Source organism: Pyxicephalus adspersus, chromosome 2, assembly GCF_032062135.1.
Source record: "Pyxicephalus adspersus chromosome 2, UCB_Pads_2.0, whole genome shotgun sequence".
Lineage (NCBI taxonomy): Eukaryota > Metazoa > Chordata > Amphibia > Anura > Pyxicephalidae > Pyxicephalus > Pyxicephalus adspersus.
The window spans coordinates 120332441-120360036 of NC_092859.1; the positions used below are offsets into that span (position 1 = coordinate 120332441).

At 38.3% G+C, this 27596-nt stretch overlaps 1 protein-coding gene across 2 annotated transcripts; it reads left to right on the forward strand.

Moving 5' to 3' along the window:
• Positions 1–14: 14 nt before the first annotated feature.
• EDC3 (enhancer of mRNA decapping 3) lies at positions 15–27596 on the forward strand. 2 transcript variants are annotated; one of them, XM_072402194.1, is made up of 8 exons: positions 15–95; positions 2862–3060; positions 4852–5144; positions 8063–8119; positions 14953–15303; positions 21248–21401; positions 22526–22743; positions 26858–27596. In XM_072402194.1, the coding sequence occupies exons 2-8, from the start codon at positions 2897–2899 to the stop codon at positions 27196–27198; spliced, it is 1578 nt and encodes a 525-aa protein (XP_072258295.1). In that variant the 5' UTR covers positions 15–95; positions 2862–2896; the 3' UTR covers positions 27199–27596. The 2 variants fall into 2 exon arrangements, with proteins under 2 accessions (XP_072258295.1, XP_072258296.1); XM_072402195.1 differs by lacking the exon at positions 8063–8119.

Genomic DNA, 27596 nt, shown 5'->3' on the forward strand with positions numbered 1-27596 from the left:
CAACACCCATCATTACCATAAAAAACCGGTAGTTACGTCATATTAAGCGCGTCTGCAAGCGGAAGTTGTGGTTGGAGAATTCTAGATGTTTTGAGGTGGGTGTCTTGTTGGTGTTTTCTAGTCTATACTGTTGTAGTGTGAGATCAGTGTCGTATTGTGCGGCATTTCTGTGGCAGTGCAGCACATGGACAGTGATATCTGTGTATAAAGCTTGGGGGCGGAGTATATTCATGTGCTCTCTTGTGGTGCTCTTGCATGTGTGTATGTAACACGAGGCAGTGCACTCATTTACTGTTTAATCTAATATTATTGTATTTGGATATTCAGCCATAATAAAGCTTATCTGAAATGTTTGTAATAGTCAAGACAGAAGTTTTTCAACTTTTAAACGGAAGGAAGAATTGTAAATTCATAGTCAGGCTTCTTATATTGTGTGTCCTGAGGATGGGAAGTGAGTCATTTCAATAAGTAGTGTGTCTGCATTAGGGAGATTGCTTTCTTCCTTCCTAGTGGAGATTTTCTAACTTGGGGCCACCAAACTTCCCAACTACAGGTAGTTCCTGGGTTACATAAGAGATAGGGGCTGTAGGTTTGTTCTTAAGTTGAATTTGTATGTAAGTCGGAACAGATACATTATTTAATAAATACAATTCCGACAGATGTTTGTCTCACATATTATTAGGCAGCGTGGTGTCAGTTACTGTATAAAATCCTCACTGTGAGTTAATCACAAACAAAGCAAAAAAAAAAAATCTTTATGAAGCCTAGATATTCATTACCTTCTGTAGTAATTTGTGCTTTGACATGCAAATAGAAACAACTGCAGAACTTGTCTTGGTCATTAAAGAGTTACAAGAGGTTGCCAAAAGAGGCGTCTATATGTTGGATATTTTACTAAACATAGCTAAGGTTGTGGGTAATCTTAGGGGGCTAGGATTACCCACAACCTCAGCTCTGTTTAGTAAAATATTTCTTCTGCAAGTCATGCAAACCGCCCCCTCTCCCCTTTAAGCCTCCGTTCTGCACAGAGCAAGCAGGGAAGCCCCGCTTGTATCTAGGAGGCATCTGTATGTTGGATGTCCTTAACTCGGGGACTACCTGTAAAAGGCAGTTTACTTTCCTTTAGACTAAAGGGGGGGGGACTAGCTGGTGGATGTAGAAAATGACCCAGATTGAGTGGTCAAGTAGAGCAATGCAATGGTGGCAGTGGGAGGGAACAGCAGCCCTGCAGTGTGGGAGGGGGGGGGGAACAAGCGCCTGTCATGGGTGTGGGTGGAAGGAGTTAACACGGTGTCATTGGAAGGAATAGTGCTTTCAGTCCATTGTTGGTATCAATGGGAGGAATTATTGTTTGAGTCAGTGGAAAATCAACATATGAACTCTTGATGCATTATAGTTGATGCTAACATTTCCATTTCGATGTGGGGTTGTAATTTAGGGAAGGAAAAGGTTGTGGAGGGTCTGAGACAAGGTAAATTAACAGTGGTACTTGATAGAGTTTGTACAATCATATAAGTTTTGTAGAAAAAAAAGATTGCTTATTCAGTTAAATGCACCTATGTGACCTGGTATTGGGTATACATACACCTAGAACAAGTTACATAATTCTAGAGCCATCATTTATAACTAGTTAACCTATAAAAACTGATGAGCTGTAAAGGTTTTATTGTATCATATATTTATAGGTTTTTGTTTGCCTCAGGAGCTCACATTTTTGGGGCTTGACGAGTTGCTGTTATTTATTTGACATTGTCTCATCCTTTTTTTTTTTTTTTTTTTTGATATGATTATAGCGTTTCATTTGTTGGCTATTATTATTATTATTAACCTCCTGGGCGTTTCACTGATGTCTGGATTTCTGTACCAAAACGGTACACTGTTTTTCATGAAATTTTTTTTTTAATTGTAGGCCTGTAACTTACAGAAAAATGTCCGAACAAGGGTCTGGTAGATATCATGAATATAAAAAAAGTTTGAAACGCACAATCATGTAAAAAAAAAAATTACTTTTAATAAAAAAAAAAAACACAAAAATCAGCTTAAACAAGAATACATAAATAAATCAAAAATACTGAAAATGCAATAATTTGGTATACTGTATAGTAATATATTTTTCTAAAACACCTCCCTAGTGTGGTCACATACCTATAGACAAAACCACATAAATATATTTTGTATTATTTTGTATTGGATTGGATACAGGACTTTGTATTGAATCCAATACAAAATATTTGAATTTCCCACTACGACCCCCATCGACGGGCGCGCGCATGGACATCATCAGGAATCGCCGAGGGACGCGTACGCGAACGCCGGGTATTCTAATTCTTTCCAAACTTCCAGGCAAAAAGTGTTACATTCTTTGCATGGAAATTTATTTTTGATTGTAGGCTATAATTCACCGAATTACTCAATAATTACTTATAATTCACCGAATTACAACAAATTACCGCATAACTCACCAGAATATGTCCAAAATTTTATAAATGTAATAATAAAATTTTTTTTTAAAAAACATAAAAAAAAAATCTTTAAAAAAATCTGCACTCGCCGGGGGAAGAAGGAAGAGAGAAGACGTGTCCGGAGGAGCTGCGGGGACCGGGTGAGTATATTCTTACAGTTGTATGTATACAATGTTGTATGTATACAATGTACGACAATCTGATTGCAATATAAAGTTTGTTTAACCACCTGAGAAAAGTTCGGGTTTAACACTTTTTGCAAGTGTTTTTACCCCGAACCAAGGTCGGGTTTAACAGCTGGGTGGTTAATAATAAAAATGAACATATATAGCTCCAACATAATATGCACTGCTAACTCATATGCTTTTTTTTCCTTTTTTTTTTTTTTTTTTTTTACAGCTATAGTCAAACAATCATAGACAACGGATTATATTATGGCTGCAAACTGGCTGGGTAGCACCGTGTCCATTAATTGTGGAGACACTCTGGGTGTGTATCAAGGCCGGGTATCTGCTGTTGACCAACTCAATCAGACTATATCACTTACACAACCTTTCCACAATGGCGTGAAGTGCCTTGTTCCAGAAGTTACATTCAGGTGAGCAGAATAATATATCATATACCTAAAAAATGCTTTGTGTCCACTTTGTTTATAATGTAGGGGTTGCATTTTGTTAATCTAACTTGGCCAACTTTATTTTTTCAAATTCTAATATGCTTGCTGCTCTGTAGTGGTTTTGACACATTGCTTTAAACTAAATGTTTGTACTAAAAACTGCAACAGCAAATATTTTTCAGTGCAGTAAAGCAATTTTCACCCATTCTGTAGCCAGTCCATGACCAAATATTGGTACATGAGAAAAAGAAAGTACATTATCTTTTACTGCCAAGGTTTTGCATATCAAGACATAAGGAAAAAAAGGCTGGTCCTTAGTAGGTCCTAAAATTAGGTAAATGCAACATCAGGTAAACTACAACACATGACAGATTACACTGTGTGTAATTTACTGTTAGTTGGCAAATGTTTTCAATCCTAGACCAGACCTATTCCAGGTCTTCTGGATCACGCTGGTTCTCCCATAATAGTCTATCCTCCAGTCTTGGGGAGCTTTAAGAAATCGGGGCCAATGTCTCTTGGACAGATGAGACCAAAGTGGGGATGTTAGACCATAATGTACAGTGGCTCACTTGGTAAAAACCAAACACAGCATATCGGCACAAACGCTTCATACAAATTGTCAATCATGGCGGTTGAAGAGTTTTGAGCTTGTTTTGCATTTATGCTACCTGGGCACCTTGCAGTCATTGAGTTACCTATGAGCACCTGTATTCTAAAGTCAAATGGTGAGGCTATCTGTGTGACAGCTTAAAGCATGGCCAAAATTGGGTCATGCAACAGGACAATGATTCCTAGCTCACCAGCAAATCTACAATAGAACACCTAAAAAAGAAATGTATCAAGATGCTGCAATTTCTCAGTCAAAGTCCAGATCTCAACATGTTTGTCATGTTTTGTCTCAAGAAGAGTGGACCAAAATTTTTCCACAATGATGTGAGAGACTGATGGGTTTTACAGAAAAGGATTACTTAAACAATAGCTACAAAAGTACAAGCTACCTAATCATGGAATGTACATAGTTTTTCACACATGGCAACTCAATTCTGTTGTTGACTTTTGTTAAATGACATGGTGGAATCTGTTATGTGTTGTTTTACACCTGAGATTAGTTATTACTAATTTTAGAATATTAGAATTGAAAGGAGATGTACTTTTTTCCTTATGATTGTATATAGCCTTATGATGTCTACTGATAGGTATATGAAATATCAAGTGTGAAGTAATGGAAGAGCCAGTCAGTAATGTTCCTCTCCTTTGTTTTTCCTGAGAGAGAAGCAGAACAAGCAGTGCATTAAAGGGGGATCATCGGGTTTATATGTTTAAACTGCAAAACCCAAAATAAAGAAACAATAATTTTGAGAAGTTCCAAATGGAATGGGAATCATTTTAATTGAATGAAAAAAATAAACAGTTTTGTCTGTGAAGGAAGTTTTTGTGATCTTTATCATTGTTCCATCATATGCTGTATTTGAGTTGCCCAAGAAAATGAGACTTATATTAAACCATTACTTTTCCATTCTGTTTATTGCACATGGACAGAAACAACTCTTCATTATCATGATGTCCTTCCACACTCAAGATATGTTAGTGCTCCTAGTTTGGAATTACTTTGTAAATAGAATTGGGGCCATAGATAACCATAAAAGTCAAGTGTTTGGTGTAGTATAACTTTTACATGTAAGCTTTTATATGCATCTAAATGTGTATGTATGTATATCATTTACTGAACTGTTTCAAAAATAGTAACAAAGAGAATGTATTCATTCTTAGGGCAGGAGACATTATTGATTTAAAGATTTTGGAATTTCCTGAGCAAGGAAGGAGACAAACAAATAGTCAGCCTCCTGAGCACACAAATACAAGTTGTGTACCTGCCAGCCATCAGAATGGTACAGGTAAACAAAGACCAGAGGTCAGCAGTGCACAGAACATCCCCCAGAGAACAGATGGGAGAGCTAATGATCCTGCTGGAACATCCCCACAGCCATGCTCTAAAAGTTATGTGGACAGGCAAACTGAAGGTCTGAATCAGCCTAAAAACTTTCGTCGAAGACACAACTCTTGTAAGTATGACGATCATGGGACCAGGTTTAGCTAATTATTACATCAAAAGTATAGTTTTTTTTCCTTTAAATTTTAGGACAGATTAGATATTATATCTGTTTTGCCTGGCTGAATCCAAATACAATACAATGCAAATAATTTTCATTTTGCAAATCTTGTTTTAATATATTTTGATGAATTATTCACATTATAAAATGTTGACATTTCTGTACTATTCAAAATATACATTCGTGGAAAGTTTTCTGAGGTTCTCAAATGAGGCATTTTGCAGCAACCATTTTATGCTGACCAATTTGTTCTTTCGCTACTGAAAGCTTTGTTTCCTTTTATCCATGTTTACATTAAAAGGGTCAGTACAGGCTTCTATTCAATTGCTGCCTCTTAAAAGATTACTGAATGATGCCCAAGGATCAGGAACGAACTAGAATTATGTGAACAATAATACTGGGTGGTTGCTGCCCTACTGGCAATTTAGGGCTCTGCAGCTTCTACTTGGAATGGAAGATATCTGGAGCTTAAAATCCAGATATGAGGAACCACATGCTTAGGAACTAATTTCTATTTTCCTGTGTTCATGATCAATGTGTAGGGTGATAATTTTCTCCTAAAAACATTTCCCATTAATTTGCTCCCTACTCTTTAAATCAGTGCAATTTGCACCCCTGCTTAGGAGTTGTTAGGCAGTCAAATTGATTGTGTTTCTATAACAATTTACTTGATCAGCCAGTCCCAGCTGTGCTGTCCTGTATTTAAACTTTTGCAAAGACTTTGGGATTTTTATCCTATTTTTTTCACTTCTGCCATTACTGATTATATCTAGAATTTCTTGAAGTAATTCGGATGCATTGGCATTAAGTATTTGTAAACTGTTGACGTTCCTACCCCCCATATAAGATTTGGAATTACTACTTTAGTTAGGCCCACTTTTTTAAATCACTCGGGTCAAAAAGCCAGAAACAGCCATGAATGTATGATTTACAGAAGGTGGTCCTTGGTCGCATCCCAAATGTTTTTGTTGGGACTGGTGTCTTTTAAATTCCCTTTCTCAGTAATCAGTTATAAAAAAAAAAAAAAAGTAAGATTTACCAAGATCCGAGGAAAGAAAACTGCAGCCCATTGATTGCAAGTAGGAATTTTGCAGTTCTCATTCTTACTTTGCACTGTCCAAAGTGACATTAGAAGTCTGTAACCAAGGAAAAACATAATTCTCCTTGTTTCTTCTTTTTCCAATTCTAAATATAAGTGTGCTCTTTATAATGACCCCTTTTTGGAAATATATTGGCTTATTTTCGAGAGCACCAAACTTTTCATTTAAATTTACTAACCTTGTAATCAGTAGTTTTAATTAACCCTTTAGACCAGAATCCCAGCCTCTGTTCTTATTTTGAAAATAGACAGATATTGTATGCTTTACGTAGACACTGGGCTGTGGCCAGCATTAATAGCCAGACAAAACAACGGCAGATGATGTGCACAGCTGTATTTTTTATTTTGTTACATATTTTCCAACCCTAATAAAAATGTTTAATACATGCATTACATTTTGTTATCTCTCGCTCCTTTGAATATTAAATGACAAACATGTACTGGGCTAACTCTTCTACGCCTGATTTAACACATCAAATTTTTTTTAATTTTTTTTCAATTTTTTTTTTTTTTTTTTTTTACAACTACCTAAATTGCATTAACAGTAAAAAAAAAAAAAAAAAAAAAAAAAAAAAAAAAATGTTTCTGACAGGCTGTGAAAGGGTAAATCCCCACACGAATATTTTTTGCTATCTGTGTACCATTAGGAAAAATTTTTTTCACTTCGTGTCCATGGAACAAAATTTCCCCCATAGGTGTTACCATTGCAAGATTTCCTCTTCCCCGCCCCTTATGCTCAGAGGACAACTTAAAATGATGGATTTATATTTAGACTTTGTCTGATCACCAGTGCAATAAACATATAAAAGGGAACACAGACAACAATAAAACATTGCAGATGCTGTAACACTCCCTTTTGTTACAACAGAAAGAGAGGTAGAACAGATTTGTTTTTAGCATTCTACCACCGCATTCTACCACCACCCACCCTTCATTTTAATGACGTGCTAATGGTGTCCACACCTTGACAAGTTTTCATTAATTTGAACTTGGAACTACTCTGACAGCAATAATGTTGTTAGAGTTTGTTATGATTTAAATATTATTTTTCCCATGTCAAAAAAGAAAACTGTTATTATAGACGTATAGATGCTGTCATCTTTTAACTCTTAATGAAAACACAAGCCGCACATCTGTCAATTTCTCCTGTTTTAAAACTAATCTGATGTTAAACTAAAGTTTCCCAGAAATGCTAGGACAGTGACAGTATTGGTTTTAAACCAAAAGCTTAGCAGTTATGACAATGGAATGCAGCTTCTGCTGCAGTATTTATCTTCTATCGCCCATAAACTTACTGCTTTATGGTGCAGTGTTGTGCTTTTACCAGGTTGAATGATACCCATTTTCACTGTAGAGCATCATAGAACCACAATTTTGGGGGTGCATTGTCATGTTGCAAAAGAGACCTCAGAAGTCATTGCATAACATGTAGCCAGCTAGAAGACATCTGCAAAAATATGTATATGAATATTTTTAGTACGTTTGGGGCCGCCAGAGTGGAAGGACATGGAACAGGAGTTAGACTTTAAATCAAGATGTTTCTGTGCTGCATGCTTTTCTGTGTCCGTGACTGACGGAAATAAAAAAAAAAAAAAAAAACTTGATGGGTGAGCATAATAGCCATTCAACTATTATTTTCTGAAGGAGGCGAACAATGTGGTATTACTGTTTATGGCTGGATTGCTTTGAGTATCAATTGGTGCCTTTAATTTCAAAGTAATTAATTTTTATTTGCTTTTTTACTTGCTTTCTGCCTACCATTTGCTGTCAGCACCTCCTAAATGCTTCGGACTCACTTTGGGGAGATGCCAGGAAACAGATGGAACAGGTATTCTAGTAGTTTAGAAAATTAGATGCCAGCTAGAAAAAAAAAATTCAGGGTTTTGAGGAATTATTTGTCTAAAATTATGTTTAACTTGGTTTATTTGAACATATGCAGATATTTTGTAATATTTGAATGCAATTTGTGCAGCATGAATGCTTGTTGTGGGCAATGAGTGTACAACTTTTTTGTATTCTGTCCCATTGTTCTCCTCTGTCCCTTTTAGCCAAGCGCACCACCCCAGCTGTTAGGCGGTTACTGAAAAGTTGGGTCACAATACAGTTGGGGCATAATATAAAGATGTTGGCATAACAGGGGTGTGGCATTAGAAGTTGGAACAACGTATAGGGGGGAAGCTGACAACATTATAGGGCTTTCTGGATTATTATTATTATACAGGATGTATATAGCACCAACATATTACACAACGCTGTACATTAAATAGGGGTTGCAAATGACAGACAGTGACACAGGAGGAGAGGACCCTGCCTAGAAGAGCTTACAATCTAGGAAGTGGGGGAAGTAACACACAGTAGGAGGGGAGATATGGAGTTGTAGGAAGTAATGAGGGTTTTAAGAGACGGAAGAAGACGGGTAGGCAAGTTTGAAAAGATCGGTTTTGAGTGCTCCTTTATATGAGCAGAAAGTAGGAGCAAGCTGAATAGGACAAGGTAGACAATTCCAGAGAGTTGGGGCAGCTCTGGAAAAGGCTTGGAGCCGTGCGTGTGATGAGGTTATGAGTGAGTAAGTCATTAGTAGATCATTGGAGGAGTGAAGAGAGCAGCTAGAGGAGTATTTTTCCACCAGGGTAAAAAGGTAAGTGGGACAAGAACTGTGGAGGGATTTGAAGGCGAAGCAGTGGAGGAGTGGTGGGAAGAAGGGCTAAATGACTGGGAGCTCTAAATGCATTGTTGCCCCACCCTCTTTTTTACCACCCGTTTTAAGCCTTTTTATAAACACTTTTCTAATATTTCAGTGCAAATGAAACCGCAGTATTTTACAGTCTGTTGGTTGCATTTCTGCAACACTAGGTAAAAGTAATAAAAGAATTGTTGTTACACACATGCGTGATTTAGCTGTTGTATAATAGGTTAGAGAATTGCTGCAAAGAGTCTATAGCATCTGTCAGTAACATTGTTTCAGAATGCCAGGAAAAATTTGGAAGGGACTCTAATTTTGAATGCACAATAATTCAAAGGAGCATTGAGTGTGCAAGCATGAAAACAAAAACGCTGTTCTATAAAACAATTATCTTCTTTGACACTGGACAAACATTTAAAGATGTGATAATGCATGATATTTGACAAATGATCTGCCTGCATATGGCTCTAAGAAAAAATAAAAAGGCATGTTTAGCTCTTATGTCTCATTATTTTTCACAGTTCTAAGATTGCACTTTTTGTAAAAGAGGGTTATCAAAGGTATTGGAAAATATGACTTTTCATTGAATCCCAATAATTATCTAGTACTCTTATCTTCTTGGGATTATCGCCAAGTCAACCCTTGGCTGTACCCTTGTTATGTAAGTATACTACATACGTGCATGTAGTCAAGTAGCATAAATGTTGATTAAGGTGTGATGAAATGTATTATCATTGAAAACCACGTGTATGTAGTGGTGTGAAGCACCTGAATTATAAACGTTTAAAATCTGTTTTAGACAATTGGACTGTGTTTTTAATAAATGATCACCTTTGTAAAAAGAACACAGAGTTTTACATGATTAGTGTTCTTCTCAGTCCCTTTTAACCAGAAGACCACCGAGCATGTTACAGTAATCATTCATCTGTTTTTGGGGGTTACTAAAACGTATGGATTCAATATTAAAAAGGTGGTGCCACCACCTTCCTACTGTCTTCCCATCCAGCTTAAAAAAATTCTAGAGAGAGAGTACTAAATGTTAACCGTGCCTAAATCTGTTCCCAAAGATCCAGTTATTTTTCCCACTGAGCATAGAGGATGGATACCAAGGCTGTCATTTATATCCTAAAAAACTTCATACAGGAACTTTTATATTCAGATTCAACTTTTAAATAGTTGAAGTACCTGGAGCTGTGTTGACTTCAGCCCCTTTTACACGAACTGGGAGAAAGAACAACACTAGGAGCTAATTGGGCTCTGGTGCATGCAAATGTGCTCACAAAAAGAGAATTGAGTGAGATGTGTTCACTTCTAAGATGTGTTGCTGTAATTTGTGTATTTGGTAGGAAAGTTGCTGCACTGTGTTCCTTAATGTGATCATGTTGCTATATTAAAAAAAAATAAATAAATAAATAAATAAATTACAGCATGTAAAGGCAGAAAATACTTACCACTCTGGCATATAGTATGTTCAACCTTTCGTCTTTTGCAGGGATAAATCCTGCTAATAAATGTATTTATTTTTCCCAGCATTTTCTATTGTTACCATATATATTGGTAAGGAACATGTTATGTCTCTAATTGCAGTAAAACAAAGTTACCTGCTGTCTTCACAATGTGTAATTAGCTACGTATGCATAACTTGGTGACATCTCTGCATGCCTTAGTACCAAAAAAAAAAAAAAAAATGAACTCCAGAGTTTCTTCAGTCCTTCAGCCTGGGTGTATCTAGACCAGGCAAAGGTGTTGGCACTGATGGGGAGAGTTAAGAGAAATGAGTCTAGTTCCAGGTGCATTAAAACAAAACAAAACAATGTAAAATATTTTTTTAATTTTCTAGTAATAATTCTTAGTTAATAACATAAAGGTAATAGGATAGTTAAGAAAATGTCTGTGAGTCTGTGTTTAGAAACATTTGAAAATTTTAAAAGGTGTTTTCAAGCTGCTTCTTTAACATTCTCATGGTTTTAATGTTCAATATACATGAAAATTGGGTTTTAATTTGGTGGTGTTCCTCTGTCTGTTTTTTAAAATCATTCCTCTTGCCTAATAAGGGATTTTAGGGTATTTGAGGCTGAAGGATCGTTTCCTACATGTCTATAGTGATTCGTTAGGGATTTAATGAATTGCTATTTCTGTCAGAGAATAATGCTTATTAAGCGCTACACGTGCACAGTTGTATTAAACATAGCCTAGTCTAGGGTTGAAAGAGTTCATGTCTCAATGCGTGCGCTGCTTTCCAACTCACACACTGTCACGGAGGTACAGTTCTGCAGTTTATCCCCCAGGAGGTGGGAGTTCCTTCCTCAGCACGAGATGAGAACAGATTGTAAGCTTAGAACATGTATACCGTCACTCAGAAGTTAAACAGCACTATGCTTTCTCTGAGATCAATGTGTAGATTGTACCAGCTTTAAAGAAAGCTCTGCTGGGTATAAAAATAGGAACTGTGGATTCATAAGCAATTCATAATGTATATATTTTTTTGCAATGTATAGCAAATAAAGCATGTTCCTAATGTGAAAGTATATGTACTATTTTTTGATAGGCACTGAGATGTTTGAATAAAAAGCTGCATTAGGCTTGTTTGGTAAAGTAGAGACATTATGTAAAGATTGCTTATCTTGCTTATTTTGTGATCAGTTTTCTAGTAGAGGGTGTTTTTAATATAAAATTACAAAAGGAAGTGGTAACCATTTCACTTCAGACCATTTGTGTAAACCAAGTCTTACTGTGCACTGCATTCAAGTGGCTGGCAAGCTGGTGTACATGATTATGCGTTGTTTGATAACGCATGGAATAGGAAATATTACCTTATTCAACTTTTGCACAGTAAGACTTGGTTTACACAAATGTTCTGAAGTGAAATTGTTACCACTTCCTAACCACGAGTAACCATGGCCACTGCACTCTCTACAGAGAAAAACTGGCAGGTTGGCAACCACCTGAAGACCGTCAATTTGATTTAAGCTTAAAAGCGTTTTGACTGTATGTGTACATTTTAATAAACCCGCTCACCAGACACTTTTATTAGGTACAATTGTTCAACTGCTACACAAATCTCGAATTAGCCAGTCACATAGCAGCAGCTCAGTGCATTTATGCATGTAGACATTGTTAAGATGACCAGCTTAAGTTTAAACCCAGCATCATATTGAGTAATAAAGTTGATTTAAGTGACTTGTGTCATGGTTTTTGGATGCCAGGCAGGCTGGTCTGCTGGTATTTTCATGCACAATCATCTCAGGTGTAACAAGAATGCCCCCCCCCCCCAAAAAAAAAAAAAACTTGAAGAGTAGAAGTTCTCTTGGCAAAAAATGGTGTTTGTGCCAGGGTTCAGAGAAGAATAGATTGAGTTGACAAGCAACAGTAACTCAAATAACCACTTGTTATGAAGAAGAGCATCTATGAATGTTTAACACCTTGGAATAGATAGGATACAGCAGCTGGAAACCATACTGGGTGCCTCTCCTGTCACTATAACCAGACACCTCAGGCTCAGGCCTTGGATTCCCAAAATTAGACACTGAAAAATGTTGCCTGATCTAGTGAGTCTCAATTTCTTCTGTGCGGTTGAAATTAGAGGGTCATAATTTTGCGTGAGTAACATAAAAAGATGGAACCATCCTGCTCTGTATCAGTTGTTCAGGCTGGTGGTATAATGGTGTGGAGAATATTTTATTGGCATACGTTGGGCCCCTTAGTACCAACTCAGTATTGTTTAAATGCCATTTTAGTTTTATAGCTGACTATGTCCATTCCTTGACCGTGCCCATACCATCTTTCTGATGGCTACTTCCAGCAGGATAACACACCATGTTCCAAAGCTCGAATCATCTCAAACTGGTTTCTTGAACATGACACCGAGTTCACGTTACTTGGATTCCACAGTCACCAGATCTCAATCCAACAGAGGACCCCTGGGAAGTGGTGGAATTGGGGATTCACATTGTGAATGTGCTGCCAACAAATCTGCTTCAAATGCTTAACATTTTCATGTCAATTAGGAACAATATTCCTAAGAATTGTTTTCCACAATGTTGAACCTTTGCCACAAAGAATAACCGCAGTTCTGATGGCAAACGTTGTCCGATCCAGGACTAGCAAGGTTTACTTGGTAAACTAATCTGTGAGTGTATCATGGTTTTCCAATTTTAGAAGAGAGCACAGCAGGCAAAAACACAAAGGTGTGTTTCTGGTCTTAATGCAAATGAGGGATCTGTACCTTATACATGCTGAGTAAATATTTTGAGGCTGTGGGTAGTCTGTCAGTTCACAAATCTACTATCCTTGTTATGACATAACGTTTAGTTAAAATTGTAAGAGATCACTCAAATGGTTGAATCCAGATTTTCTGTGTGATGAAATGGTTTTAGTCACTAGTGAATACAACACAATGGTTTAAACAATTGTTCATTTTTAGTAAATAATACCTGTTGTGAAAAAAAATAGCGCTGGCTTGCATTTAAAAACATTAGTTGCCCTGCCTTGTCTGGCTTTATTACTTTTAATTCATGTGGAGTAAGCATACTGTAACTAGGAATTCCTGCAAATTAGCAATTTGAGGTCAAAGCAGCAGCATGATGGCCAGGGATCTAGCAGTCTCAAAGGGAGACGTTAGCAACAGCAACCCACATGATTATATTGTGGCCTGTAGACACTGAGGCACTTTTTGTAAATTTGACCTACACAATGACTATTCACCTCATGGATGGATTCCTTCAGTGGAAACCAGTGCTGACCACTTGAAAATGCTACTTTCAGTACTTCCAAGTTCCATGCTTTTGTAGTATGTTGCTAGTTGAGTTTGAACAGGTAACTGCCTTCTTGTTCCAGGCTAGTGGCTGTCAGATAAGCATAACTGTAAAGCTGCGTACACACTTCCAATTTTTATCGTTCAAAATGAACGACGAATGATCGATTGGGCAAAAATCGTTCGTAAAAAAAGTAACCAACGACGCCGACGAATGAGGAAAGTCGTTGGAAATGAATGACCGGCGGATCGGATTGGACGACGATCGTTGACCATCGTTCGTGTGTACGATCGTTCATTGATCGTCCATAGTCTGAGCATGTGTGATGAACGAACGTTCCTGTGGTGCACGTAACTTCCTGTATCGTTCAAACGATCGCATCTATTGTGTGTACAATATCTACGAACGATCGTGTCGTTATCTGTATGTACAGGATCGGTGCTATACGATCGTTCGCAGATATCGTGCAGGGTCGTTCGTTTACCAACGATAATAATTGGAAGTGTGTACGTAGCTTTAGGAAATGTTGCATTTTCAGGAACAGACCTGAATAGTAGTGTGATAAATATTTTCTAGGTCGAAATTCTGTTTTGAAGTTTCGGCATCACTTTTGACTGAAATTGACAGTTGTCCACACTTTAGATGCTTAGCAAATACGCAACACTTTGGCTGCTTAGTAGTTGTCATAAGCCTTTGAATAGATACATTTGTTGGTGAATATACAGATGAAAAACCCCATTTAGGTTCATGGTACAGCTTACTATTGCATCCTGGCGGTAGGCTACTTTGGAAATGTCTTATTAAGTGAATGTTTGCTTTGTGATTTCAGAGCACATAGTGTGACTCGTACTACGACCTTACTTACCACAGGTCCCCTAAGGACACTGGTTAGAGCTTGGTGCTGTGATATGCATTACCAGATCTGTGTAAAATAAATAGAGAAGTGAACACGGTGTGTAAGCAGACATTCTGTCATTTAATTTAAATAAACATTTTGTCTTAAGGATCTCCTGTGCTAATGGTAGAGTCTCACGGCAGCAACTTGTTGTTGGGTATTGTTAATGTTCTAATGAAACACTGCAATACCAAATCCGTTCCTTTACTGATTTGGTGTAGTATTCCCCTCTTTTGTCTATTCCCCTCTTGTCTATAAGTGTTATCTCTTGCCTGTGCCCTTTAACTTTATTTTCTAGAATAAAATGCTGTTCTTTTTCTTTAATGCAGGGTCTTCAAGCAGCCGATATCCCAACCAAGTGACCCCCAAGAAGAACGGCACCAAAAATGGGCAGCTTAAAGCTAGAGATGATGAATGCTTTGGAGAGGATTTGGATGAGATTCCAGACACAGATTTCGATTTTGAGGGAAATCTTGCTCTTTTTGATAAAGCAGCTGTATTTGAGGAGATAGACACCCATGAAAAGCGAGGGGGAGGAGGAGGAGGAGGAGCTAGGTCACGAGGTACACCTAGTGAAAGGCCCCCAAATTACAGACATGATGAGAACATACTTGAGTCTGAGCCAATAGTATATAGAAGGATTGTTGTTCCACATTCTGGTGGAAAGGAATACTGTACAGGTAAGAGAACTGGAACATATACTAGACTCCCTTCATCATTGTAAACGTTTTAAACTGACAAGTATATTGCCTCTAAAATCACCAAGGTTCTGCATATATTCAATATGCTACAGAAAAAATAACACACAATAGACAGTATGGCCATCCTTCAGTCTTCAACCATTGCCAGACATAATTGGAAATTTGACGTGTTGCAGGAGACCCTAAAAGAAAAAGTTACCTGTTGTAAGTGAGCATATATGTACCATGTTACAGGGCACTACAACAATCAATTGAATAGTCTGTCACAGTACTCAACATTACCCTAAAAATAATTCCACGTTCGTGTGTTTGAGTCTCTCTCCATTCCGGTCCAATTCCAAATGAATAAACAATGTGCATCAGTGAATAAAATAGTGTGAATAGATCATGAATGTATTTTTAAATACAGTTAATGTAAGCCCTTTAATTTGACTTCATTGCAACCGCTTGTAATCCCCTGATCAGCAGCAGGTCAGCTGGGAGAGGTTAGGGCATTATTAAAAGCAAATCAGTTGTGCCGCAAGCGCATTGGCTTGATAACTTAGGAGGCCTGAGAGATGTTATCCGTTTGTTGCTGCCCCTTCGCAGCAAGGTGATTACCCAACTGTGCCTAGGTGCAGTAGGCAAGAGCCAGGTCGGCAGGCTGGCTGTGTGCGAAGTTCTCATGATTGGAATAATATGAAATTCCTTTGGTTGGTAAAATGGTTCTTATATTAGCAGGATATAGCTTCTGGCACAATTGGTTTGCACATCTCTTGCAGCTGGATCTCCTGTGCCAGAACTTTCAGATATCACCTTGAAATAGATTTGCAAGTAATGATTTTATGTGTCACTATCTACCTGTGCATACTATCTGTAAGAAATGCAGGGACCTGCCTTTAGGCACTACGCTTTTCATTGTTGGGTGTTTATTAAGGGTTCCAGGTAGTACTGGTTAAGGAATTTTAGCCAAAGGAGGTGTACGCTGATCCTTTTGTACAATTAGTTTACACACTGTTTAGTTTTAATGTAAACCTTTGCTTGCTTACAATAAAGATTTCCTCAATTTAAAACCAGAAAATGTCAAACTGGTAGCCCCAGCTGACTGCTGGTCCCAGAAAGTGCAAACAACACTGTCAGTCTGCTTTGTTGCTTGATCTTTATAGATGTGATGTGGTTTTGAAAGGTGTGCAGAAGTTCAGCTGGGATTGCTGGTTATCTTGGCAACAAGTGCCGAGATACGCATGCACAGTCCAGCAGAATTTGACAGCTTGGTGGCGATCAGAGAGGTAAGAATAGTTATTGCGGAAGGGACATCACCTGTCTGTTTGGCTACGTACTCATGCCAGATGATTCTCGTATGATAAACACCTCAGGGCTGATATCGGATGAGAATCTGGCGACAGGTGATGGAACGATCATAATGAAAGTGAAGGGGAGAGGGCACAGCTGGGTGCCTGGGTGCTGCTCCATCTTTCTCCCCCCTTCCCTCTCCATAGAGCAGAACGGCGCTGTATGTCTTTTGTCGTTGCGCGTGTGTATGCATCCTTTCTGCAATAAACACCTGCCTGATCGACAGTTTTCAGAGAGGAACTTTAGTTCTACTTTAATGCCCCAGTAAAGGCTTTGCAACTTCAGGCGTGATGGCTACTTGTACCCCATAAACCAGATGGAGGTTTTAGCATTTTGTGACTAAAAGTGAACATTATTAGACCTAAAACATCATTTAAATAGGTAAAATATCATATATGGCAGTTTTAAACTAATGTGTCTAATTGTGAAATCCTAAATGTCATTACTATGTCTTTTTTATCTGATATCGTCCGGTAGATTGTGTTTTTCTTTCCTGTAATCTGGCAAGATTTCTGTCCGCACTGCCAAATGATTGTACTGAAGGAGTCTGCGTTTTAACATGTCGTGTGTTTGTATTAAGCAGCATGAGAGTTGTGTGCTGGGATTGTCTTTTGTAACATAAAGCTTCTAATTAAACATGAGCGTTGCAGGCAGAAAATAGGTTACTGTTGTGTTGTGTACATACCAAGTGACCCTTACCCCTTCCCACAGTGTAAATGATTCCTTTGCATGCCTGTTGCGTGTTAAGAATGGTACTTAATCGATATCTGCCTGACTTCACTAGCAGCTGTAAAATCTCATAGTAAAACTTTGCAAACAACACCCCTCCCTCCTCTTATGTAGGCCTCTTTAATTGCTTGGCTTCCTCAGCAGCCAAACCCACCCCCCCCAGCTCCCTATCAAAAGCTGCTTCAGTTTGGCTGTGGTACGGCCTGCCCAAAGAAACACGGTGCCTGGATTTGCTCACTTCACCCCCATTCCCCAGTTTTTTTTAATTTGATTTTGTTTGCTTTCAAATGCTTCCCATCTCCCCGTCTCCTTTCCCCTAGTGGTCTGTGCTCTCTTTTTCCCCAGTGCAAAGTTTACATAACATCCCTTATTACTAAAGGAGTGGTGTGACGAGCGGTGCCTTGCGTGTGTGAAGCAGGAGGCGTTTCCTCTCCAATTGCACACATGTCACCCAGTAATTAAAAGTCTAAACATTAGCTGTAGATTCTGCCTCATTGCGTGACAGGACTTTCTCCTCCACCGTCTCCTTCCTTATTGGATTGTGTGCTAAGAGCTGGCTCATCTCCCAAGAAGCAAAAGGGGTTAATTGCCTTGCCTGCCAGTTCCTGGAAGTTGCCTTCATATAGAGAGAGCGTGCCAGTGGGATAGTGCTATGTGGCACGCAAGGTGTTAGGACAGGAACACTGAAATTTGTTATTAAATATAATTACATAGTATTTGTTGTTATTATGTGTATTGCTAAAGAAGCATTAAGATATTTCCTTGATTAAAGTACTTAATGAATGTGTACTCTGGGCAAGACAAATAAAATAAACTGCTTTTTCAGTATTCTAAACTGTGTACTGAATGAATGCTAGTAACCATTGTTTTTTAACAAGGAGCGCTTATAAGCACTGAAAATGTTAGATACCAGGTCTGTGCAAAATGATATGTGCTCAGTGTACCCTTGTGTATCACAGAGGTAGTGTAAAGCTACCTACACACTTCCAATTATTATCGTCGGAAAACGAACGACGAACGTTCCTGCACGATATATATGAACGATCGTATAGCACCGATCCTGCACATAGAGGTAACGACACGATCGTTCGTAGATATTGCACACACACTAGATACGATCGTTTAAGCGATAGAGGAACTATGTGAACGGACGTTCGTTCATCACGCATGCTCTGAACATGGACGATCAACGAACGACCGTACACACGAACGACCGTTCGTCGGCGTCGTTGGTTACTTTTTTACGAACGATTTTTTGCCCAATCGATCGTTCGTCATTCGATTGGAACGATAAAAATTGGAAGTGTGTACGCACCTTAAGGCTACGTATATACGCCAGATGATTCTCCTGAGAATATAATTTCAGGGCTGGTATCGGACAAGAATCTGGCGTGTGTTCAGCGGCCGCCCAATGTTCTTCATTGATCCGCCCCAGCGGATCCATGAGCGTCAGTAATGAAGGTGAAGGAGATGGGGGTGCTGCTCACTCATTCTCCCCCTTCCCCTCTCCAGAGATCAGCACTTGTTTATGCATCTTTCAGTCTTTTGTCATTGGAAAGGATTGTGAAAGATCTAACGTGTGTAGGTAGCCCAAGGCAGTAATATAAGAGGGGGTTTGTCTCTCTCTTCATTTTCTATTTATTTATTTTTTGAGGGTGTTCATTTCCTCTTTATTATAACACAACATGAAACCGTTTTTCATGCAGTTCCATTTCAAGATTTGAAAATACCCTTATGGAAAAAAAAAATGCATGCCTGAGTTAATTCCTTCATGTTCATGTTCTAATATAAAATATTTTGTTTAAATTAGGTGCTTTAGTCATCTAGACCCACCATCAAAGCATGTTTTAACCATTGCTAGGTATGGTGTTGTCTCCAATTTTATATAAAAAAAATATGCTCCGATTTAGATCCTTGAAGAGCAGTTTTTTGCCAAGAAGATTCAGTTTTCATACTGTATATATTTTCCCTTTGATGTCTTTGAAAGCTATTAAGAAAATATAGGTAGGAGGGTACAAGAACGTGTTGAGCAGATGAATGAGCACCTGTGTGAATGGAGGAAGCCTTTGCGTGTGACCATGGAACAGCTGTGGAGACAGGTGCAGCTGGAGTAACCTGTCTAACAGCTTGCTATCCTCCATTCATGTACACTGCAAAGTGTCAAAGCTCAGAACACTCAAGGAAGTCTATTCAGTATTTTCCCACTTTCAGCACATTGTGATGTTGAGACTTTGTAGGAAGTGCTAATTGTTTCTGGTTTGGATCAAACACATCAAGAAGAATGTTCTTTTTCCCACAAACGTAATCGATTTCTATGAATATACGTTAAAAAAATCCGTCCCCTTTCCTTAAATTTGGGTGCCCAAAGCCTTTTTGTCTCTACAAAATTGATCCTAGATTTCAATGCTCATCAAACTATTACCTTTATGACCCATATAACATGCTTTTTACTGACTGTCATTGTCTAAATTGATATTACAATGTAATACTAAATTCAGGTAAAATGAGAATTTATTAGCATTAGCTAGCTAAAGAGTGGTGTCTGAAGCTTCTGGATCTGTTTACGTTTCTACTAAAGTTTGGGCAATTTTTTTTTTTTTTTTTTTTTTTTTTTTTTTTTTTTTTTTATTAAAATGTTTTGGTCACTTGGCTCTGCCAACATTTAAAGAAAATTACATTTCAGTCAACAGGTGTTATTTGCTGTATTCTAGTTTCAGATGAGTTTTCATTGAAAAGCCCCTCTGTTCAAGGGTTACTTCAGGGTGGACATCAGCCAGACCAAGGATCTTGGATAGCCATGTCTGTGACTGGTTTGAATGTCTCAGTTCCTAACCAGTTGGAAGTGTGGATCACCATTTAGTTGTAGGTAATCATACCCAAAGGGTGTAAAGTTCATATTGGAAATTATCTATCCTTTAGTTTTAAGTGCACATTAGGTTTCTGTTCAAGTATTGATATGATGATGATCTATGCCAAAATATATTCTGCTAGCAGGTACAGGAGGTCACAGAAAGGCAGGGTAAAGTTTTGGCTAATGTTTAGTTCCATGTACATAACGTGAGAAGGAGATGCATTGATGCCAGAAGTTGCCAGCGGCCTCTTTGAGGTGAAATGCTTGGCTGCATGCCTTAGCTTTCATGCCAATTCTTAATCACAGCTTCTAGACTTTCGTGCGATGGAACAAGAGACTCTGGACTTCACGCGACTGGCATGGTACCTGTTGTATAGTCTGCACTATGCTGCATGCCACTCTGTGGAATTGTGCAGGTGGACAAAGGGTTTGACATTGTAGCAAGTATATGTGTGTGTGTGTGTGTGTGTATATATATATATATATTATATCTCATATCTCAAACTCCTTGCAGATAGTGTCCTGTCCAAGATTCGAACCTGGGACCTAGCGATGAAAAGGCGAGAGAGCTGACCGCTAAACATTGCTTGTCCTGTGCACACAAAAGGAAATTGATAGCAACCTGAGGGAAATGCCATTTTAGGCTGTCACTAGTACAAGTTGGACAAAGTTAGAAGCTTTCCCCGCTATTGCTGTGCTGGTGACAGCATAAAATTGTTGACTTTTCCAGACTTTTTAGTCCTACAGACAATAGTCACCAGGACAAGTAGACATGATTTATCTCCCTAAGGCAGACCTGATAGGTTTTACCCCAAGTACTCATGAAGAAAAAAAATTTTTTTTTTGTTTTACTAGTATGTTACTACTTTAGCCCAACAGACCGCGTCTCTAAAGTTCTGCACATTATATTTTTTGTGGGACTTGTAGGAATTTCTGTCTATAAACTGCATGGCTGTTGCACAGATTCCTTGTCTTTCTGTCTTCTTGACAATTTTTATGTTTGCCCTACAGATTCTGGTCTGGTGGTTCCTAGTATTTCTTACAGCCTGCACAAGAAGCTGTTAAGTGTGGCTGAGAAGCATGGCCTGACAGTGGAGAAACGGCTGGAAATGTCAGGAGTTTGTGCCAGTCAAATGGCTCTCACATTGCTTGGTGGACCAAACAGGTGAGCTGTATATAGGTAAACACAATTGTCTTCAGTGCATAGCTGTACTTATAAAGGCCATTTAAATATCCGGTCATTTGTAAGAAGAGTCCTAAAGACTGTTTATGCATAGAAACTTTCTGTATGCAATGAAAAAGGCTGTGAACAGTAAATATGTGTATACCATGACAACTGCCTGATGGTATTATCGTCCTCCTAGGAGTTGCATAGCTTTATGGCTACTGGGTTGTAGTCAAGAAATGATGAAGTGAGAGTAAATTATTATTTATCTGCTTATCAAAACTTCTTTATGTTCAGATACTCTTACTAAAAATCATTTTAGTAATGTCCAGATTTTTATTATGATTTACTAAGCCTTTCCTCTTACAAATGTGTTTAGTTTCAGGCTACTGAATCTTGCTTTGCTTTCTTAGTCAACAAGAATAGGTGACGGGCTAGAGATGGGCAGCAGTGCAGAGAAAATGTCTCTATCCTATTATTGTAATTACCAGATCCAGTAAAACTCAGATCAAACTAGGAACCCGGCAACAGCACGTGCAAGATAAGAGGAATGAAACCAGTTCTACAGACAGGCCTCAATTTCCCACTGTAAAAGTGATACGAGTGTGCCTGGAATGTTCTTTTCACACGCAATGCAGATCTTCTGCTCTCCTGTCTTCCTTCTCCTGCACCGTTCCTGTAATACCAGTTCTGCAGAGTTCTCTAGAGTGTAAATCAATTTAGCAAGGTCGTGCTTTGTAAGCCTTGCGTGTGTATAAACAAGGACAGATAAATTACTAGGTGTGGGTTGGTCTTCAGAGTGAATAAACCGGATATCATTGCTACCGCATGAAAAACACTGAAGTCTCCCAGGACTTAAGATTACAATGATCATTAACTGTCTCACTGCATGAACACAAAAGTCACTGTGCCTGTGAAATGTTTTCTGAGATGGATAACTTTTTGTGTGCAGTAATACTGATATCTTATATAGAATACTATTAAAGTTTACTTTTTGATCCTGTACCTCTACTGCCAGTTCTTTTCTTTAGAAAGGAGTACAATAATACATGCATCCTGCTAGAAGTTGTGTTCTTTGAGACGTAGAGTTTATCCTATTAACAATTGCATCCTTATACTTCTAGGTTAAATCCTAAAAACATACACCAGCGACCTACTGTGGCACTTCTGTGTGGACCTCACATCAAGGGAGCTCAAGGCATTAGCTGCGGCCGTCATTTGGCCAATCACGATGTAGACGTTATCCTTTTCTTACCAAATTTTGTTAAAATGTTGGAGCCTGTTACTAATGAACTAAATCTGTTCTGTCGGACCGAAGGCAAACAGGTGTCCAATGTCAAAGGTGAGTAATTTACATGCGCCAACGTCCCTGACACAATTTGTTTCATATTAGGTTAGTTGCATGTCTGCCTTGCAGGTACTTTTGGGGAGATATCATTTTCTTGGGCTATAAAGAGTTGTGTTAATAAAAATCAAGGTTTTGGTTGTATTTATTTTAGTACACCTTCCCTGATGACACCCACAATAGATATTCACATCTGCTTAATAAAACAGGAAGTAAGATGTGAAATCCCTGCCCTACATACCTTCTCAAATGTTTTCCTGTTTAATGGGTTCCTGTCCCTAAGAAGACACATTGATTGTATTACTTTAGGCATGTGGTGGGGTTTTCTCATCTTTCACTAAAGCAGCAGTACAGTTCAGAAGTTGTTCACGGTTAGATTGTGTAACTCGGCCCCAGGTTGCCAGAATCATGTTGCACTAGCAGATTTGTAGCAGCGGAGTTGTAATACTCCTTTTCTATACTTTTTTACAACTTGTTCTGTGCAGCTGCTGCACCTAATATCACACCAGTGATTTGTAGTTGCATGTATTCTTGTATGGCAACAACTCTTTTTAATTAGCTAGAAATCACTAGAGAAAATAAGCAGAAGATTTGGTCTCCCCATAGATCTCTGCAACAGTTTCTACTGTATCATGCTTTTAAAAATTGGAACACTTGTAATATATTTGGGATTGCTGAAGTAAACTTATAATATATAATATTATATATCGTATAATATATCCACAGAAAAGTAAAAACATTGGAAATTTTTATTTATTTATATATCTTGGTTCTTTTTTTTTTTTTTTTTTGTTCATCCTCTTTCATTTTGCTGCTGAGCCAGCCCCTCATGCCTACAGGTGTGCACTCCATCATTGCCTACAGGTGTGCACTCCATCATTTGGTACATGGCATTTCCTGCATCAGGATTATAGATAGTTTGCAATGCCTGTGTATTGTGTGTGGTTAAAAATGGCCTCTTGTACTCTCCTTCAGGAGCCTGTGTGACAGAGTGATAATGCAGGAATTAGTCAGAGATGGTGTTCTCCCAGACAAGTACCCATATAGAACAATCCCTGGCGTGGCATATTTAAAAACTTAGGGTTTGTGCACACATCTTTCATGAACTTTTTCAATGACAAAAGACTGAAAGATGCATGAACGAGTGCTGTACATGCAGCACATGTACATGGAGGGGGTGGGGGATGATGATGGAGTGGCACCCTGCTGTGCTCTCCCCCCTTTACTTGCATTACGATTTTTATGGATTCTCCAGGACTGAAACATGAGCAATGTTGGAATCATCTGAACATGTGTATGTTGCTTAACTTTTTCAGTTACGTTAACATGCAAAATATATGTAAAATTGTATTTGTTTACAGTACCTGATCTTCCAAACAGAGCAGTGATTCTTTATGCCCTGTCCTTGTTACAGTCTATTAGGGGGGATTAAATTGGCTGAGTAAGTGTACTAAAAATGTATTTTATTTCTAAACCCATTCTAGCATGACCTTGTAAAGTCATCACATATGGAAAACACAGTTTCTGTTTTGAAAGTAGATCTGTCTAGCCATGGCATTGTGTATGTAGTGTGCAGATTTTGCTGGTTCTGTGTCTCTTTCCTCCTCCTTGTTTTGACCATTGATAGCATTTCAATGAATGCTTTATGTAATCCATCTCTGTTTACATACACCAACACAAAACATTGTATATCTTACAAGTCCATATATAAACTGTCTCTAATCATTCCGGTCTACCTGCATACAGGAGGAATAAAAGATAAATTGATTGCCCATGGCAGGTACCTGCTTTTATTTCTTAACCTGCAAAAATGTACTAGCTTCTGTGGGCAACATCTCATCTTTGCTTTTTACCAATTGTATCTTCTGCGCTAGGCTACATATTGACTTGTATACAAAGAAAGTTCTGTGCTACCTGTGACAACCAGTTGTAGGTAGACTGAACCCCTTGGTACTCACCTCTCCCCATTCCATTATGGGTGCCGCCATCTTCTCCCTCCTTCTCTTCCACATTTCGTTCTTTGGCAGTCTTGATTAGCCAGGCTGGGATGTTGTAACTCCCACACAGGCAGCTGAAGCCAGGATTGCTGGCTAACCCTGTCAACCAACAGGCAGGTAAGAATTACTTAATTGCAGAAGGGACATTACCTGCCCTTTTCTGCAATGACGGCCTGATTCAAAAAAATTTTGCAGGCAAATACAGGATTCCTAATAAAACCACTGATCAGTTGTGGGAAACAACTGTATTTTCCTAAATCTAAACCCAAAAACAAAATAATATATTTCAGTTAATCAGACCTTTAAATGTGGTTGCTGCATTGGTTTTCTTTATTTTCCACTCCTTTGAATGTCATAATTTGTGTCCCTGGGAGACTGGTACTTTAAACATATCTGCTTTATTATCTCTCCATTACATGAGGGTTGATGGGATTAGTAAATTACAGATGAAATAGAAGATTGGTTGGTTACTGTTCAGACTCGCATTAGGTATTTTTGTTTTTTTGCTTGTAAAAAATGGTCTTGGTGTAACTAATGCAGTCCCCACATATAAGACCTGGTCAACTGGTGTACATCAAATTTTTAGTGCTCCTTTTATTGATCATGATTGTGTCTATTTTCATGTTAAAAGAAGCAGCACACAGGCAGGTAACTTCTTTTGTAGTGCCTTTATAGGTAAATTATTAACATAATAAATTAATTTATAGATGTTTTTCAATTCATTTCATGCCATTACTTGTTAATAGGTAACAGCAATGGTGTTCCATTATTGGAAAAGAACCAAGTGAAGATTTCCTTACACTTTTTATACAAAATCCTTATCTGACTAATAGTGCTATGTTATAGAAGTAAAAAAGTCTGCACATGTGCAGGTAATATAACGAACAAAGACACATGCCTGCAAGCACAGATCTGCTGCAGCCAGTGCGGGTTGTGTTGTACTGCCACCTGGTGGTTGAAAAAATATACAACCAGCTCTAGCTTAGGATGCAGTTTTTCCTCAAAAGTTGGGATTGGTTAGAAACAATTGGCATTTCTGAATCTTTTTGTGTCCACGGTAAAGATACAGACAGCAATGAAAACTGTTTTCTCTTTTTTGAGTAGGAAAGGTTTAGTTCCTTTGTTCAGTTTTGCCATGTTGTCGCCATGACGGCCTTCTCTCTAATAGGAACAAATGTGTTTTACTTGTATCTGGGTTTTTGGTGTGAAAATTAAGTTGAAATAATTATCATGTCTTGATTAATCCAAGCTTTTATTTTTTTTCCATGGTACATATCTCATTCTGTACTTAAACTGTTACTGGGATTAATTGGGAAAAGGTAATGGGGAGGGGGTTTGTATAATAATTTGATAATTATTTTCTATCTTCACAATTGTACTGAAGCTCAAGCGCAGCTATGCTACAGCTACAAGATTTTAATATATCAATTATGATTAATTACTGGTGGTTGTAAATACAGCAGTCTGTACTCCACTCATGTCCATACCATCTCTAGGGCTTGTATCAATAATTCTAGGGGTTATATCAAAGTTCCTCTGTCATTTTAGCTGACATCTGTTCAAATCCTTCTGCTACACATTTGTTTTCTGTGCATGATAAAAACAATGACTCATCCTGCCACCTAGTGGCCAATTGTCAAAGCGCACAGCAGTCACAATACCGTAGTAAATACTACATTTTGTAATTCAATTCTGGGCAAATATAGGTCCAATTGGCAGGGGAAAAATTTATTAATACACCCCTAAGAGACTAACTGTCAGCAGAGAGGACAATTATAAATCTGCATTTTAAGCACAGCTATGAAAACAAAGCACACAAAAATGTGAAAAAATATTCTAGTAAATTGTGTAATATCCTAAAATTTGTACATACCAAATGTACTGGCTTCCTTGTGAGCATTTTATTCAGCTATTCAAAATTTAAAAGGACTATTTCTAATGCAAAACACCATTCACCTTCCCCAGGGGCAGGCATTTATTACATATTTTCAGAAATAAGTGCAACTCTGAACTTCTTTGATGTTCTACATTTGGCACAAAATAGATAACCGCAATGAATATTATGATTGTTATTTATGCTCCTAAAATTGTTTTCCTGTTTATCTGTTTTTCAGATCTGCCAGATTGTCCTGTAGATTTGGTCATTCACTGCCTGGACTGCCAGGAAAATGCCTTCTTGCGCGACCAACCGTGGTACAAAGCCGCGGTGGAATGGGCGAACCAAAACCGAGCCCCAGTACTAAGCATTGATCCACCTGTAACTGACCAGGAGCAGGGCATACACGCCAAATGGTCTCTGCAGCTGGCACTTCCTTTGGCACTTGGCGAGCAGTCTGGCCGCATATATTTGTGTGACATTGGTATTCCCCAAAAGGTGTTCAAGGAGGTGGGCATCACCTATCACTCACCTTTTGGCTGCAAGTTTGTTATCCCTTTACATTCTTTGCAAGATTGAAATGACCAACTGGCCTGTATTGGCATCACAAGCATTTCAAGATGCTGACTAAATATGCAGGCACAAAACTGCCAGTAGTCTCTCCGTGACATCACAGTGGTAATAGCTGTGTGTGCAGGGCAGCTGTATTGTAGTCACATGATGGTATTACGTCAGTGGCATTTTAAGAAACAAGTTTGTTGTTTTGTCATTTTGTTCCTGCACCAGCCAACCCAGACCATGTTTTCAAAAAGCATGCTTCTGACAAAGAGAAGGAGCTTATTTTTTTTTTATTGTTAAATTGTCATTGCAAAGACAAATCTCTGTTATTTGTAGCTTTACCAGTTGTTTACGATGTCCACCATTCAGTCACTCGAGTGGTCTGGCACTTACCAAATGAAGCACTTGATGTTTGTGTA

What these genes read in the sequence shown, in the direction of transcription:
- EDC3 (XM_072402194.1), top strand. Translation starts at nt 2,897, where the DNA reads ATGGCTGCAAACTGGCTGGGTAGCACCGTGTCCATTAATTGTGGAGAC. An exon ending in CCAGGAAACAGATGGAACAG is followed by an intron (nt 8,120 to 14,952) that starts GTATTCTAGTAG and finishes TCTTTAATGCAG; the next exon opens with GGTCTTCAAGCAGCCGATAT. An exon ending in TGGAAAGGAATACTGTACAG is followed by an intron (nt 15,304 to 21,247) that starts GTAAGAGAACTG and finishes TTTGCCCTACAG; the next exon opens with ATTCTGGTCTGGTGGTTCCT.